This window comes from Erythranthe guttata, chromosome 14 (genome assembly GCF_056151865.1).
Source record: "Erythranthe guttata isolate IM_541 chromosome 14, IM_541, whole genome shotgun sequence".
NCBI classification, from domain to species: Eukaryota; Viridiplantae; Streptophyta; class Magnoliopsida; order Lamiales; family Phrymaceae; genus Erythranthe; species Erythranthe guttata.
In genome coordinates this window covers 11,397,150-11,415,159 of record NC_142546.1, presented here as the reverse complement: position 1 = coordinate 11,415,159, position 18,010 = coordinate 11,397,150, and the positions used below count along the sequence as shown (strand labels likewise).

General features: G+C 34.4%; 1 protein-coding gene and 2 non-coding genes across 3 annotated transcripts; all 3 read left to right on the top strand.

Moving 5' to 3' along the window:
- Window positions 1-510: 510 nt before the first annotated feature.
- Window positions 511-3,115, top strand: LOC105952510 (1-aminocyclopropane-1-carboxylate oxidase homolog 1). The gene is made up of 3 exons (XM_012976071.2): window positions 511-1,143; window positions 1,889-2,210; window positions 2,695-3,115. The coding sequence occupies exons 1-3, from the start codon at window positions 650-652 to the stop codon at window positions 2,944-2,946; spliced, it is 1,068 nt and encodes a 355-aa protein (XP_012831525.2). The 5' UTR covers window positions 511-649; the 3' UTR covers window positions 2,947-3,115.
- Window positions 3,116-15,172: 12,057 nt separating this feature from the next.
- Window positions 15,173-15,249, top strand: LOC148765186 (small nucleolar RNA R12). Its single transcript, XR_016030010.1, has one exon. It is a non-coding gene; the product is annotated as a small nucleolar RNA R12 (small nucleolar RNA).
- A 134-nt stretch (window positions 15,250-15,383) lies between these two features.
- LOC148765185 (small nucleolar RNA SNORD24) lies at window positions 15,384-15,472 on the top strand. The gene has a single exon (XR_016029966.1). It is a non-coding gene; the product is annotated as a small nucleolar RNA SNORD24 (small nucleolar RNA).
- Window positions 15,473-18,010: the final 2,538 nt, after the last annotated feature.

The following is an 18,010-nucleotide window of genomic DNA, read 5'->3' as shown; positions in this document are numbered from 1 at the left end:
TCAAATTAAAACCCCCTCTTGTTTGAATAATTACAATCATTCCTCAATTATGAATTTCTTTTACACGTCCACATTTATGGTATCAAATTCAATATAATCTTCTAGATTATGTGGAATATTCTCAAGTTTGTACTCGTTTTGTGCAGAAATGCAGTTTATAATACACAACTATTTGATATTTACAAGCCAAGAGACACATCTTATCATCTTTTTGTTTTAAAATGTGGAGCTCGAATGGAGTAAAACAGGTACAAACCAATGAATGTTCCACATAATCCAGTAGATTTCACTAAATTTGACACCGCAAGAGTCGACGTTTAAGAAGATTGATAGTTGATGGTTGGTTATTATTACCCAAAAAATGAGTTTTTTCGTAATTTGACCTTACTTCAAGGTGTGACCGTAATTTATCCTATATATTTTGTCAAATAAGTCTATTGTAGGGACCGGCCGATGATGATCAATTTGAATTTTTATAAGACATAAAAGTCAAGAAAGGGACCTCAAATTGAAGATTGAATGGTTTATCTTTGTGGTGCATTCTGCTTCACTTCAAAAGTCAAAAGAGTTGCCTAATTTGAATGCCAGCGTTTAGATGTTATCCCCTCTCTCTCTCTCTCTCTCTCTCTGAACTTCATCATAGAGAAGAATGGAGATAGTGAGAGAAACTAAATACAATCGTGCAGAAGAATTAAAATCTTTCGACGAAACAAAAGCCGGCGTAAAAGGCCTAGTCGACTCGGGAGTCGAAAAGATCCCTAGAATATTCCATCTCCCCAAAGAATATTCCACCAACACAAGAGCGAATTTCGATATTCCAGTTATTGATCTTGGACAAGGCGTTGATCAAAAGGAGAGTGTTGAAAAAATCAGACATGCATCGGAGAAATATGGGTTTTTCCAGGTGGTGAATCATGGGATTCCTGTCTGTGTATTGGAGGAGATGCTTTGTGGGATCCGCAGATTCAACGAGCTAGACGCAGGGGCGAAGAAGTTGTATTACACGCGCGATGTGACGAGAAAGTTTGTCTACAACAGCAACTTTGATTTGTACAGTGCACCTGCAGCTAATTGGAGAGATACTTTCTTCTCCTATATGGCTCCAAATCCTCCTAAGCCCGAAGAATTGCCCGCTTCGTGCAGGTACCTACGTACGCTTAATAATTTCAAATCCATCGAATTTGCATCTGGATTGAAGGATTTGGAGATAATACCAATATCGAATCCACAACACACCAAATAGATTGAATTTGTGAAGATAAATTCATCGTGCAATGGATTTCAAATCACTACTACCTCTTATATTGAACAACTTTTTTCGAGTTATTGTGGTGGATTTAATTTGAAGTTTATTGCATTCAGTACCTTTGTGTTATAACGAATATATGATGCATTTTTTAGCACACAACCCCCTAATTGGTTCGTTTTTATGGGATCGTTTTGCTAATACAATTAAGAGAGTGTTTGGCTATGCTTATAAGCTATTCAAATTTGTTTGATATTTTTCTCTTCAAACAATCTTAAAAACTTAAAAAAAAAAGAAAAAAAAAAAAAAAAAATGAATAAGAAAAAAAAGAAAAAAGAGTATTTGTTGGAGTGCTTACCTTTTTATTAAGATTTTATGATCAGTAAAAAATAACTTATATGCTTATTATCCAAAATTATTCTAAAAATAAGACGTAACAACTTATTCAAGTGTACAACTTATGTTGTTTAAAATAAGTATAGCCAAATACACTCTAAATCATAGGGGCGATAGTTTTTTTGATTTTCTACAAATAGAGTAAACACAGGGTGCTACATGCAATAAATCCGTAGTAGTTGTATTGCATAAAGCCATAAACAGAGAGAGATCCCAATATTTTCACCACATTTATTAATTATGCAGAGATATACAAATAGAGTATTCAAGACATGTAATGAGCTTGGGTATTCGGCTATTCGGTTTACTTTCGGAGGCACTCGGGCTTGAATCAAGTCGGCTCTTTGAAATGGGCTGTACCGATGGGCTGACATTCTTGGGCCATTACTATCCAGCGTGCCCACAGCCAGAGCTGACTTTGGGTGCAAGCAAGCACACTGACGATGGCTTCCTCACCGTTCTCTTACAAGACCAAATCGGAGGCCTCCAAGTTTTTCTCGATAATATGTGGATTGATATTCCACCTGTGCATGGTGCTCTTGTGATTAATATTGGAGATCTGCTACAGGTTTGTAGATTCACTTCTATCTTCTGTGGTAGTTTTTGCGTTGCTAAAAAACAAATTAATAATTAGTTAATTAAGGAAACCATTTTCTTTAGAAACATATGAGGGTATTTTAGACATTTCAATTTTTTTCCGGCTATTTTGTTTCCAATAGCAATTTATATATTTCGTGATTTCAATTAAAGTTTGTGACGTATGGTTAGTTTGAAGGGTTAATGTAATTTTGCAAACACAAAAGAGACTTTCGTAATTTAAACATACTTCCAGGGGTTGTTTTGACTATTTTTATTTTTCATTCATAGGTAATTAAGACATCTCACCGTTTTTGTTAAAACTTTAGATTTGACCGTTACTTTGAGGGGTAAAGACAAATTCGCAAATGAAAGGGGTATTTTTGTAATTTAACCTTATTCCAGAAAGGTGTTTGTCATTTTAAGACATACCATAATATAACATATGTACTAAGTTGTAGTGATCTGTTTTTCAGCTTATTTCAAACGACAAGTTCAAAAGTGTGGAGCACAGAGTTCTAGCAAATCGGAAAGGTCCAAGAATGTCGGTGGCGTGTTTCTTTAGCACTTCTATGATGCCATCGTCGAAGATTTATGGACCAATAAAGGAGTTGCTATCGAAAGATAATCCTCCAAAATACAGAGAAACAACGGTAGAGGAGTACGTTACGTACTCATTCACCAAAGGCCTTGATGGGGTTTCCCCTTTGCTTCATTTCAAGATTTAAACTTGGCGACCGAAGATCCTGCGTTACAATTTCTTTTTATAACTTCTAGTTCTATAATAAATCCCATTTCAATTACTTAATTTGCCTATATAAGTGTTACCACGCCTAAAGTATTTCAGCGATATTCGAAACATAATAAATCTCTATATAAAATATTAAGTTTGTTTTAACAATTTTAGAGTAATTTCTTGAATTCGTTTCTATTACAAGCATCTTGACATATATTCCTATTGAGTTCATATCATTGTATAATATCTAAAGCTTTAAACTCTCAAAAAAGTGCCATTCACCCCCTGGCACGAACATAACTAGTATATTCTTTCATCGTTACTCCGCGATACTTTGGCGGATTATCCTCCGCTAGAAGCTCTTCAATAGATCGGTACACCCTCGTGCTCCCACCCAAAGTATCTCTCCCAAAGAAGCAAGCCACCGATATTCTTGGACCTAACCGGCTAGCCCGGGCTCGGTGCTCCACACTCTTCAATATATCATTCGATATCAGCTGAAGAAAAAAAAACCGCAAACAAAAAATATAGATTAGAATTCAATAAAAAAATGCATGCCTGAAGAAGATGTCCAACATTAACAACTAAAGCATCTTGTTTTGGAGGAATATCCACCCATTGATTCTGATGAAGGACTTAAAGACCACCTAAATTGTTTTGAAGAATTCTCAAGAAACCATAGTCCGAATGTTTCACCGTACCTAATATGAGTTCAGGCTGTGGGCACGAGAGGTAGTAATGTCCGAAAAGTGCAAGTGTTTGTGCACAATCTATGTCGGTTAGGTGATCCGATTGAGACCAAGTGATTCAGAGAGAAGGTTGAACAATGTGATTCCTAAGCTCATTACTTGCTTTGAGTATTCCATCACAATTTCCACGTAGTGTATATATATATATATATATATATATATATATATATATATATATATATATATATATATATATATATATATATATATATATATATATATATATATATATAGTATTGTTATTTTATATGTTCGACAATTTTTTTCTTTCTAAATTAACTTCCTTCGTTTTACCTCCTACGCACTCAATAACTCCACCAGTAAATAATAATTAAGATTGTTGTTAGTGAGAAGTTATAATTTATTATAGTGGCGTAGTGAAATAAGGGATTGTCGTTAGTGGAAAGTTTCTCTTCGGTTCATTAGTCTCTTTTTTTTTCTGTTCAATAAATTAGAATGCTTACTTCATTAACTTTGTTACGGGACTATGTATGTCCAGCATCATGAATATATTCGATCATTGAACTACATGAAATCGTACAGAAGAAGTTTGGAAAATACTGCACGTATCTTAATTCAGAAAGAAAAAAAGTTGATTAAAAATGGAATCGAAGATTGCAGAAGAACAATGCTCTTATCATGTTCCGACTTTCGTAAGCTTTACCGTTCGTTTCTTTTGACTCCTACTTCTAATATCAGTTAGATTAGGAATGGGCTTTGTGACGGTTTACGATAGATCGATAGAATGTTGTAAGATAATCATCGCTTTCCTATCCTTTATATTTTTTTATTTATAATTTTTTTTTATGAGACCGAGGAAAAGAATGATGGATTAAGAGTTGTGTCTCGGCATCATTGTGTTGTATTTTTACAAGTTACTCTATCTTCAATGTTTAAGTATCCAAAGCTGGATACAAAAATTTATAATTAAGCTAAATGATTTCCATGCAGACTATGGGAATTCTATGTTGATATTTGCTCACAAAATTAAAGTCAACGAATATATAATGAATGTTTAATTGTTGATTAATAATTTGAAATAAATTAGTACATTAATCTAACTAGTGTGGTAATTCATGCATTTTATTAGTTCATGTATTTTATTAATTTAATATTCATGTATGATGTTGAAGAGTCATGGAGAAATACATGTAACTAGATAATCAAGGGTCATTATTAGTGGGTATAAATACCCCTGCATGTGGAATGAAAAAACGTGAGTTGCATATTCTCTTCTAAAAGTTTTGTCTTCTTTCTACTTTATTATTCTTTCTTCCAACAAAGTGGTATCAGAGCCATTATTTTATTCTTATAAGAAATGGCAAGTAATGGGTTGTATTCATTTCAATTTCCCCGTCTCACCAAAGAAAATTATGAAAATTGGTGCTTGCGTCTGAAGGCTATACTTGGTGCACAAGATGTGTGGGAAATCGTAGATAGAGGTTTCGTTCAACCACAAAATGAAACAACTTTGAGTGCCGTCGAGAAGGAAGCATTAGCGAAGTCCAAGAAGAAGGATCAACAAGCCCTCACCCTCATTCATCAATGCTTAGATGAATCGATGTTCGAGAAAGTGGCTAATGCCGACACCGCAAAGGAAGCTTGGGAGATTTTGCAGACCTCTCTCCAAGGAGCCGACAAAGTAAAAAAGGTTCGGCTTCAATCACTTCGTGGAAATTATGAAGCTTTGCGTATGGCGGAATCCGAATCAGTTTCGGATTATTGTTCCAGGGTGTTGGCCATTGTGAATCAATTAAAACGATATGGTGAAACACTCGAAGACGTCAAGGTAATCGAGAAAATCCTTCGTTCATTAACTTCAAAGTTCGATTATGTGGTGTGCGCTATTGAAGAATCTAAAGACCTTAGCGAAATGACGGTTGATCAATTAATGGGTTCTCTTCAAGCCCATGAAGAAAGATTTTTGAAAAAGCAAGAGGAACCTCTAGAGCAAGCACTCAAAGCCAAAATTTCCTTTGGAGATGGTGCAAGGCAGAACTATGAAAGAGGCCGAGGTCGAGGGAGAGGAAGAAGTCGTGGTCGTGGAAGTTTTGGAGGAAGAGGAAGAGGCAACTACGAAAACCAGTCAAACGAAGAGAGTAACCACCAATCAACAAGAGGTCGTGGCATGAGACGAGGAAGAGGAAGATATCAAAATTTCATAAATGCAGAAAAGAGGCCCGACAAATCTCACCTTAGGTGCTACAATTGTCAAAAACTCGGACACTATGCGTGGGAATGCCGCAATGAGAAAAATAATATTGAAGAAAAGGCGAATCTAGTTGGTGAAAATCAAGAAGCCGAAGAGCCAACTTTGTTACTCGCTCTCAAAGATGGAGACAATGACCATAAAAATTTGTGGTACTTGGATAACGGAGCAAGCAACCATATGTGTGGCGACAAGGATAAGTTTGTGGAGCTTGATAAACTGCGTGGGAATGTTACTTTTGGAGACTCCTCGAAAATTGAGATTCACGGAAAAGGTACCATTTTAATTTCCTCGAAAAATGGTGACCATAAGCTAATCTATGATGTCTATTATGTTCCCAAATTAAAGAATACTAGTATTTTGAGCTTGGGGCAACTTGTTGAAAAAGGCTATGAAATTCACATGAAAAATCGTTGTCTTTGGCTAAGAGATTTCAATTCCAATTTAATTGCCAAAGTTTTTATGACAAAGAATCGGATGTTTTTGCTAAATCTCGAGACTGTTGAGGCAAAATGCTTGAAGGCCGATGTCAAAGATGAAGCTTGGAGTTGGCACATGAGATATGGCCATTTGAATTTTGATTCACTTAAAGCCTTGAAAGAAAAAGTGATGGTTCAAGGTCTGCCGAGAATCAATTTTCCTAATAAATTATGTGAAGCTTGTCTTTTGGGAAAACATCCGAGGAAGAGTTTTCCAAAGCAATCCATGTCAAGAGCAATCAAACTGCTGCAACTTGTTCATGCCGATGTTTGTGGCCCGATCTCCCCACCTTCATTTGGTAAAAATAAGTATTTTTTACTATTTATTGATGATTTTAGTAGAAAGACTTGGATTTACTTTTTGAAGCAGAAATCGGAAGTTTTTGGTGCATTCAAAAAGTTCAAGGCACTTGTGGAAAAGGAAAGCAACTACGAGATCCAATCCTTAAGAACCGATAGGGGAGGCGAGTTCACGTCAAACGAATTCAATCTCTTTTGTGAAGAAAATGGAATTCGTCGTCCACTAACGGTTCCTAGATCGCCGCAACAAAATGGTGTCGTTGAGAGGAAAAATCGGACGATTCTCAATATGGCAAGGAGTATGTTGAAAGCAAAAAGGATGCCAAATGAATTTTGGGCAGAAGCTGTTGCATGTGCAGTTTACTTGGCCAATCGTTCTCCAACAAAAGGCGTCGAAAATCAAACACCTCTCGAAGCATGGAGTGGAAAGAAGCCTAGTGTTCATCACTTGCGGGTTTTTGGGAGTATAGCATATGGCCATGTACCTGTTCAGGAGCGATCGAAGCTTGACGATCGAAGTGCCAAGTATGTTTTCATTGGGTACGACTTGAATTCCAAAGGCTATAAATTATACAACCCAGCCAATGGAAAAATTGTCGTTAGCCGAGACGTGGAGTTTGACGAAGAAGAATCTTGGGATTGGAAAGCACAAGAAGAAGAGACGTATGATTTATTTTCGTATTTTGGGGAAGAAGATGAGGAATTGCCGCTGCAAAATACATCTCCACCACCATCACCATTGCAGCAACAATCACCTCTCACTCACTCTCATTCTTCTTCGGAAGAAAGCTCAAGTGAAAGGCCAATAAGAAAATTCAAGAGTCTCACTGATTTATATAATGAAACGGAAGTTGTTAATGATTTGCTATGTTTCTTTGTAGATCATGAGCCCTTGACTTTCCATGAAGCCGTGAAGGATGAAAAATGGAGACAAGCCATGCAAGAAGAAATTGATGCCATTGAGAAAAATAACACTTGGGAGTTGTCTAATCTTCCCAACAACCATGAAGTTATTGGAGTCAAATGGATTTTTAAGGCGAAGAAAAATGCAAACGGAGAGGTGGAAAGATATAAAGCAAGGCTCGTCGCAAAAGGCTACAAACAAAAGTATGGAGTTGATTATGATGAAGTATTTGCTCCAGTGGCCCGAATGGAAACAATCCGTTTGCTCATTTCTTTGGCGGCTCAAATGAGGTGGAAAATTTATCAACTTGATGTGAAGTCGGCGTTCCTTAATGGCTATCTTGAGGAAGAGGTCTACGTAGAACAACCAATGGGGTTTGAGATTGCCGGGCAAGAAGATAAAGTCTTGAAGCTAAAGAAGGCATTATACGGCTTGAAGCAAGCACCAAGAGCGTGGAATAGCTGTATCGACAAATACTTCGAAGATAACGGTTTCACTCGTTGCCTTAATGAGTATGCTCTTTATGTTAAATATTTTGCAAATGGTTTTGTTTTGCTCGTTTGTCTTTATGTTGATGACTTGATTTTTACGGGCAACGATTCAAGCTTATTTGACGAATTCAAAAAGGCTATGTCTTTTGAATTTGAGATGACAGATATTGGTCTCATGTCGTATTACTTGGGCTTGGAAGTAAAACAAATGAATGAAGGAATTTTTGTCTCTCAAGAAAGGTACGCAAATGAGGTGTTAAAGAAATTTCATATGCTTGGTTGTAATCCCGTGAACACCCCGATGGAATGCGGAATGAAGTTGTCAAAATTTGACGACGGAGAGAAAGAAGATCCTACTCTTTTCAAAAGTCTCGTGGGAAGCTTGAGATATCTAACAAACACAAGGCCCGACATTCTGTTTGCGGTTGGAGTCGTAAGTCGATATATGGAATCTCCTACCTCAACGCACATGAAAGCTGCCAAAAGGATCCTTCGCTACTTGAAAGGTACTATCGGATTTGGAGTATTCTATTCCTCATGTAGTGATTTCAAGCTTCAAGGTTTTTGTGATAGTGATTATGCCGGAGATATTGATGATCGAAAGAGCACCACCGGATATATGTTCTTTATGGGAGAGTCGGCTATTTCTTGGAGTTCGAAAAAACAACCCATCGTTACTCTCTCAACTTGTGAGGCCGAGTATGTGGCAGCAACATCTTGTGCATGTCACGCAATTTGGCTTAGGAGGCTGCTTGAAGAACTTCATTTGCCACAAAAGGAAGCTACGGAGATTTTCGTCGATAATAAGTCGGCAATTGCACTTGCGAAAAACCCGGTATTCCATGATCGAAGCAAGCATATTGATACGAGGTATCATTTTATTAGAGTGTACATTGCCGAGAAGAAAGTGAAGCTCAGCCTTGTGAAGACGGAAGATCAAATTGCGGATATTTTTACGAAGCCTCTAAAGTTTGAGGATTTTAGAAGATTGAGAGAAAGTCTTGGAGTCATGAAGAAATTTTCAAATTAAGGGGGAGTGTTGATTAATAATTTGAAATAAATTAGTACATTAATCTAACTAGTGTGGTAATTCATGCATTTTATTAGTTCATGTATTTTATTAATTTAATATTCATGTATGGTGTTGAAGAGTCATGGAGAAATACATGTAACTAGATAATCAAGGGTCATTATTAGAGGGTATAAATACCCCTGCATGTGGAATGAAAAAACGTGAGTTGCATATTCTCTTCTAAAAGTTTTGTCTTCTTCCTACTTTATTATTCTTTCTTCCAACATTAATATCTATTGAGCCAAGGGGTGCAAGTTGGAACGAAAATTTCAATTTCCGCCGGTTTCGATCCAAAAAGTTTCGATCCAAGGGGGGTTTATGCAGTTTACCCGTACAATAGGGGTTTGTAAAATTTGCAACGGTGATTCACATTTGCTGAGGTGGCTGAACTACAAAGTGTATGCTGGCTTGAAATCCGCTCAATACTTCAAGTGCAAAGGCTGTCGTCCGACACAATCTACGAAGCATATCTAGTGTTCAAATTGTCTGAGGAACACTATGGGCTTGATTGTTCCTCAAAGGCATCAATTAAGTTGGTACGAGAAAACGGAACCGAGATTGGAAATGAGATTTGACAAGCTCAAATTTCATAGTACCACCAACTCAAAGACGTGTGATGGGGCGAAGAAGAAGGAGATGCTTGCCTGGTCAAATAAATACCGACAATCGAATCTTACGCATTTAAAGAGATGGTTGGTTTGAAATTGATCAGTTGGGAAAATTCGTCATTGGTGAAATGGGGAGAATTAATGATGGACGCAAAGTGTTTGTTAATATGCTGCATTGAATAGTAGTTGTTTCTTGGTAATATGACATGTAATATATTCGATGTTTTTCGGAACATAAACAGTTCGACTTTTTTCCAATTACTTATAACCAGATGTCGCGTGTATTATAAGTTCGTTATTCATAAACAGTTCAATATATGTCTATGCAAACCAATTATGAATAAAACATTTACTAATAAGTCTCGTAAACGGCTACCTAAGGTGATATATGTATGTATATGACGCCACATGCAATTAACACACTAATCCGGTGAAAACTACTCGAATGCTCTTCTATACATGTTCTAATTATTAATACGATCTCTCGATTCAATTTTAACAATAACACATAGCAACATAAATTAGCTGGACTCGTGAACTAAATAAAATCATAGAAAAAATAACCATAGAATTAAACTTGCATAATATTAGAAAATTAGGTTCAAAATAACCACATAGGGTTCCAACAAAATCCTAGATTAAAAGGTTTATCTATTCACTTTCTTACGCGAAAACATCATAAAAAATAATAAAATATGTAGATTTAGAAAAGAGAAAATAAAGGAAGAACTATGATGAAGATTCGTCAGGTCTTCGTCTTCGATTCTCCGTTCTCTCGCTCCTCTTGCTCTAAGATTGTGAAAAAAGTCTCTTAATTCGTGCTTATCTTTGCCCTTAAATAGGTGCTCCAACATGGTAGATAATTCGGGTTTTCTTGTACAATTAAAACTCTAAAACTGCTATTTTGCGTGTCTTCACACGCCCGTGTGAGAATCAATACAAATCTCACATGGCCGTCTCAAATGATCTTGAGGCTTTCTGCCAGAATTTTGCAGTTGACACGGCCGTGCCAAAAATAGGCTAATTTTCACACGGCCATCCCAGGCCAATTTTCAGTCCCCAACATGTTTTCTTCTGTTTTTGCCCGGTTTTGACCTTTTTTTGCTCGTTTCATCCTTTAAACTCCCGAATCTTCAATTTGTACCTAAAATACAACAAACCAATCATTAAACACCATTGTAGCAATAAAAGTCCACAAAAAATCCTTGTAAAAAAGTATAAATTAAGTGTAAAATCTACACTCAACAGTAATCCACTACTAATTACAACTCAAAAATAATAACAACAAAAACGTGATCCACTACTAATTATAACTCGAAAATAACAACAACAGAAACATAATCCACTCTTTCAATCCAACAGCGTGTGAGATGGATGAGCGAATTCGCTGAGGATTGGGCCTAAGTTTGCAATCAATATAACAAACCTAGAAAAAACATTAAAAGTCGTATAAAAAAGGAACCAACGCCATCAAAACAAGTCCGGTGAATATTTATTTTTGTACAATCTCATCAAAATCCACTACAACAACAGTTACAAAAGTAACAAACACAACTACAAAAGTAAGTGCTCATTTGTGTACATACTTCCCTTTGACATGTCACACTACCTTCTTTTTCTCAATATGAATTCACATGGAAATATATTGTGGCATCATAAATAGTGGAATTTTCAGCCAGTACTATATTGTTATCTTCTTTATCTACTATATCATTCAACTCATTAAATTCTTCATCACCATCTATCGATTTATCGGTATCAAAGGGAGACACAGTAGAAAGATATATTTTTTTTAGGATAAGTTACACCCACACCCCTGAGGCATGCTTAAATAACTTTAAGGTCCCTATGGTATTGATAATTACAATCACCCCCTTGAAACATAGTTATAAACTCTAATGGGATAATGCATTGGATACGTTATTACGATAGAGTTCTAACAGTCTATTGGTGTCAGGAAGAGGTGGAGACAACAAAGAGTTATGGGTGTTTTAATTAAGACATAGTGGGGGAGCCATGTCACTCCATAACTCCCCATAACTCTATGTTATCTCCACCACTAGCTAAAAGTAATAGTCCATTAGAACCCTATCGGAATAATGTATCCAATGTATTATTCCGTTAGAGTTTCTAACTACGTTCCAGGGGGTGAATGTAATTATCGATACCATAGGGACCTTAAAATTATTTAAACATACCTCAGGGGTGTGGGTGTAATTTACCCTTTTTTTTATAAGAATTAAAACTTTAACCTTCTGCACCAAAATTTAAAGTTGCGAGCAAATCTAGGTTAACAAACTGAATTTTAAATAGGGGCTATAGGCCAAACACTCCTCATTGGATTTTAATTCTTGATAAATCATTTATTTATAAATGATATTTGAGATCAATTCAATGGGCATGAAAAACCATATATCTCCCACTAATTATTAATTAGTATAATTATTTAATTTAAAAAAAAAATTATACCCATAAGCTACACCCAAATCTTCTCCAAAAATTATTCCCCTCGTCACGCCAATTTAGTTTTTTTTTTCTTTTCTCTTTTATTTTTTTTATGGTTTTCTTTATTTCGATTTAAAAGAAAATTTTGTAATTATTTTATTATTTTATTTTTTTTATTTTCGGTTTTTTATTTTAAATTATTTTTTTCTTATTTATATTTTTCATGTTTTTTTAGTTTTATTTTCGTTTTTTCATGATTTTTCTTTTTTCTTAATTTCAATTTTTTTTTAAATGGTTTTTTTAATTTTCTTTCCAGGTTTTTTTTAAACCACTCTATATAAACATGAAAACTACTCTGTATAAACAACTATATAAATATGAAAATCACTCTGTATAAAACAGCTATATAAACATGAAAACCACTTTATATACACAACTATATAAACATCGAAAATCACTATGAATTCTAACAAGAAAACATCAAAAATTCTGCGAAAAAAGAAGTTACAAAACCACAATAAAAGGCACCATCTTCTCTCCAATGAACCCTAGAGCATAGTCCGTGTAATCATCTTCTTCTTCTTGTTATTTGAAACGTAAACCACTATTTGAAAAAATCATCATCTTCTTCCTCCCATCAACAATTTCGTCAAAAAAAAAAATCATCAAGAACAAAAACATTACCAAAATTAAAAGAACATAAATCAACCGTTAAAAAAATATAAAAAAAAGAAGAAACTAAATCATTACAATAATCCAACAGAAGACCAAACTAATGCACATATCCATGTTCTGTACAACACCACCTCTCTAAACCCCAAACGGCTGATATTATCAATTTCATCTTTCAATTTGAAGAATTTAAAATAAATTTAATGGAAAATAGGAGAAAAGAAAATCTCAGACCATATGAGAGAATTTCATGTAACCTTCGTTGGGACAATATTTAAGAACAACAAAATAAATATGAAATGAAACAAAACGTACCTTTGATATCAATTCTTGTGGCCAAGAATCGGGGCGGGTTAGGGATTGGACCCGGAAGATCCAGAGAGGAAATAAGAGTGGGGGTTGGGGCGGCGTCGGGCGGGGACTGGCGGCACCGGGTAGGGTTGGGGTGGCGGCTGGGGCGTCGCCGGGTGGGGGTTGGGGCAGCGCCGGTGGGGAGAGAAGAAGAGGTGAATGGAAGGAGAGGTGCAACGGTGAATATAAAAGAATAAATAAATAAAATAAAATCTAGAGAGAAAAAAAAAGAAAAAGAACGTTATTGTGTTGAATGGCGAGATTTGTGGAGCGAGATGTGTGGGTGAGATTGAGAACGTGATATTATAGGAACAGAGATTACGTATATTTATATTCAACCCTAAGATACGTTATAATAAGGTAAGGGTATAATTGTGATAATTAATTATTTTTTATTAAAAAAAGATGTTTTGAATTTATCTTAAAAATAAAAAATAAATTTGGGCTCATTGTAATTGGACTTACGTGATGAGGGAATTTTGTGAAATAATCCATTTTAAATATGCGAGCAACAAAATATAGTTGAATATACTACTTATAATTAAATTTAAAATAAAATTAACTAAATAAATTATTTTTAATTATACTTAATTTATTATAATTATACTACTTATAATTAAATTTTTAATAATAAAAAAAATAACTAAACAAATTATTTTTAGTTATACTTAATAATATTTTTAATTATACTACTTATAATTAAATTTTTAATAATAAACAAAGAAATTAACCAAACAAATTTCATTTATACTTCATATTATAAAAAAAAAATTAATTATAAGTAGTATATTTTTAATATCTAATTATTTTCCAGTCCCAAAAAAGTTAAAAATTTCAATTTTTGTCACGAAATAGTGTTTTCCGTTATTACTTGTAAACAAACATGTAACGGTAATGACCAAAAGTGTTTAAAATTAAATCTTGGAGGTGAACTTTGTTTATTTTAAAATAAGAGGGACCAAAAGTGGAATCGGCCCAAATATGAAGGACCAAAAGTGTAATTCTCCCAAGTGGAGGAATCTAATGAGTTGGGTTTGTCAAATAAGGGCTCGTTCGGTTACCTATATTGGATTAGATTGAATTACACGAGATTGGATTAACTCCCTACTCACTAATTAATTATTTAGTTAGTAGCATGTTCGGTTTCTTAGATTAGATTTTCTATTAAATTTGTTAAAATCAGTTATTATATATGAATTGTCTATAAAACCACTTAGTTTACAATAATAAAATATAATTTTAAGGATAAAATTGTATTTTTCCTTTTTAGTCACCCTTATTAAATTAATCTCAGGGGATGCTAATAATTTAATGAAATAGTAGCATTTAATAGCGGACTTTGATTTTAATAACGGGTTTGAAAAAGTGTGAATCTTACCAACCGGACATGTTATTAGCCTCTACTATTTAGTCAGGAGGTAATTGTATTTAGCCCATATAATTTGGTTTTAGAGATGCGTTGCTAGCTAGGTAGTAATTGTATTTAGGCGTAATATTAATTAGAGGGGTGGGCGGTTTATGAATGAAACATATCCAATGGCTGATGATTGTGGGCCGTCGATCTCCTTGAAACCTCTTAACCCTAAATCAGACCCAAACTTGTATAAATAACTACTAGTCTCAGACCCTAAATCGATATCCATTCTTATTTTTTCTTCTCTCTTTGTTTTTCTCCTTTGGTTATTAACTTTTGATTAAAAATGAAAGTAATTTAAGATGGAAGGGTGATGGGGTTGAGTGGCGATGAAGAGAAAACAAAAGGCTTGTTTCTCAACAACATTCGCAGTGGCCGACTAAGTTTGAGAGCTTATGCTGTTTTTCTATCCTTCCTTGGATGTCTGAGTCACCCCACACCATACATACCCCTCATCTTTTTTCTTTTTTATTTATATATTTATTTTTATTTGTTTTTTAAAATGAAATTGATGATGATGAAAATTAGGGATGATGAAAAAACAGACGGATTCCCTATGAATTCATTTTATGATTATTACAACCAGCTACTTTTGACCTACTTCTATCATCATCATCATCATTCTGTACAACCATTATAATAATATTTCCTTTAATTTTTTATTTTATAAGTTTTGAACAATTTTGGTCATTCTATTTTCATTTGTTTACTATGGAATTTTTGTTTCTTTTGATTGGCTGTTGATGGAAAATTATATTTGCTACTCTTGATGGGAAGTTCAATTCTCATTTGATGATTCATTATCCACCAAGATCTCTGAGGCCTAATTTCTTAATTTTTTTATTTCTCCTGTTTTTTTCGTCTTTCTTTAAATCGTTTTAGTATAACCTATTTTTTTTTTAAATATATTAGTTGAAATAATTCAATGTGATACTTCATATTTCTAGAGATATTCTTGAATTTGTTTGATATCATTTGATGATTAATAAAAGTAGATTAGTCTTGAAGAAGTTCTCTGCTTTTCTTTCTTCGTCCTGGTAGATTATTGAACATAAATGAATTGATACGTTGTTCGATGATTATGACTATTTATGTAATTTAATACTTGTTTATCATTTCTAATTTGTTGATGGGATTATAAGTATTTTTAATTGTTTCTACATAACTTTGTATTTTTAACAATCTTTGTCAACTAGTCACTCTGTATGCAAAATGATCAAAACATGTATATTTTTAAATTTCAATGTTATTTAACTTTAATATAAATTCAGTAAATTATTTGTTTGGTTGGTCTTGATAAAAGAAATTCTGCATCTTTTTAAATAATAAAATTTAATTTTAGTAATTTAGTGGGAAAATATTTTAATGTTGATTGAGACATAATTTAACTTGATACTCCCTGTAATAGAAGAAAGTACTATTGTGAAGATAAAAAAATCTTTATTCAATACAACTACAAAAAATCTTTCAGTACAACTAAAAAAAATGTATTTCTAAACTTATTGTATAGTATTAAAATTTTACTTTCCACACATCAACTATTTTTGGCCAAATTACATGAATAAATACATTTTCATAATCAAAGAAAATAGTCATCTGGAAAAACTACAATAAAATAAAGTTATCATCATTAACCTCAAAATTTCAGTTATGGTTAAATATATTCTACATTTTGCGCTGTAAATTCTATTATGTTTTTATGGTGCAAAGTTACAAAATGCTACATGATGTAAAGTGAAATTAAGTCTAAACTATATATTTTATTTCAAAATATATCCAAATACACAAAAATCTACCATAGATCGGAAAATTGTACAAACTATTGATAAATTATTATATCTCTTTGCTCAGAAACTAAATTCATCTTTAATTCATATAACCTTCTAGGCTGAAATTAACATTGTTGTCATCTCTCAAAACAGAGAACTTCAATACTAAAATTTTATTTCTTAATCACAGATCTGGCCTTTAAAACTATAATGCACTTTCTCACTACTTGAAGTTCTCTGTTTTTCTTAATTACAGGCTGAAATTAACCTTGTAGTGAAAAAGTGCATTATATTTTCCCTTGTTTATCGTAGAAGATACACCGGTTATCATTCATAATCATACGTCTCATTAAGTTAGTACCGGTTGCTAGCAGGTTGTTGCATGCTTGCCAAAGGAAGATGTTGATCTTACTAGGAATATGTAAAGCCCAGAGTAGGGATGGCAATGGGGCGGGTTTTGCAATCCCCATCCCCGCCCCGTTATGGAAATCCCCATCCCCATCCCCGTCAAAAATCCCCATGGGTATTATAAGAATCCCCATACCCGCCCCATAAAATCCCCACGGGTATTGGGGCGGGTAAAAATCCCCGTCTATTTTTTTTCTTTTTTTTTTAATAAATAAATATGCAATTTACTTATAATTTAAAGGTTTATTTCAATAAATAAGTCAATATTTAATTATAATACTAATATTTAATTATATAATCGAAACCTAAAAATCCCCATTTTTAGCTAATATTTAATATATTACTACTATTTAATTATTTATATTTAATATAATAATTAAAAAATATATATTATATATATAAATAATGCGGGGCGGGTACGGGGACGGGTACGGGGCGGGTCTACGGGGCGGGTATAGACAAACCCATCCCCGTACCCGTACCCGGTCAAAAAAAAATTTCAATCCCCATACCCGCCCCATTTTTTTTCGGGGCGGGTAATACCCGAAAATTTCGGGGCGGGGCGGGGCGGGGATCCATCGGGGCGGGTCAAATTGCCATCCCTAGCCCAGAGCCATTTCAAATCTCTCACGTGGTGGGCATTTGAGTTGTTCCTCGGGTGACCGTCTACCTCTGCCTTAATCTTTATTGCAAGACGATACGCGCTACATATTGAGAATTTTCCATTCCTATTGTAATGCCAAATTTGCATGTCCTTGTTTGATGTGCTGTCGAGAGGAATGGATAAGATGGTCCTCTACGAAGAATATCTCTCGGATTAATTCGGAGTTCCAAGAACCGGTGACATTGTCCATAAGGTCACTTGATTTTCTATTGTTGGGGTGCAAACCAAGTCCTACATTGGTTTAATATGAGAAATATCAATGGTTTATAATGTGGGAATAATAATTATATTCGTATGAGGTCTTTTGGGGAAATCCAACAACAAAACCAATTGGGTTTTGCCCAGATTGGACAATATCATCCCAGTTTGGAGGTTGTGTTATCCTGTGGGCCCCTAACAGTGATATCAGATGCCATGGCTCAAACTTAACCATGTGGTGAAATTTGCCGGTTATTCAATGCTCGGTGCGGGATTGCCGGAGGTCCTATCTGTTGAACAAATATAACCAAGTCCCACATCAG

Coding starts and splice junctions, on each gene's coding strand:
- LOC105952510 (XM_012976071.2), top strand. CDS start 650: ATGGAGATAGTGAGAGAAACTAAATACAATCGTGCAGAAGAATTAAAA. Junction 1,144..1,888: donor GAATTGCCCGCTTCGTGCAG/GTACCTACGTAC, acceptor TTAATTATGCAG/AGATATACAAATAGAGTATT. Junction 2,211..2,694: donor ATATTGGAGATCTGCTACAG/GTTTGTAGATTC, acceptor TCTGTTTTTCAG/CTTATTTCAAACGACAAGTT.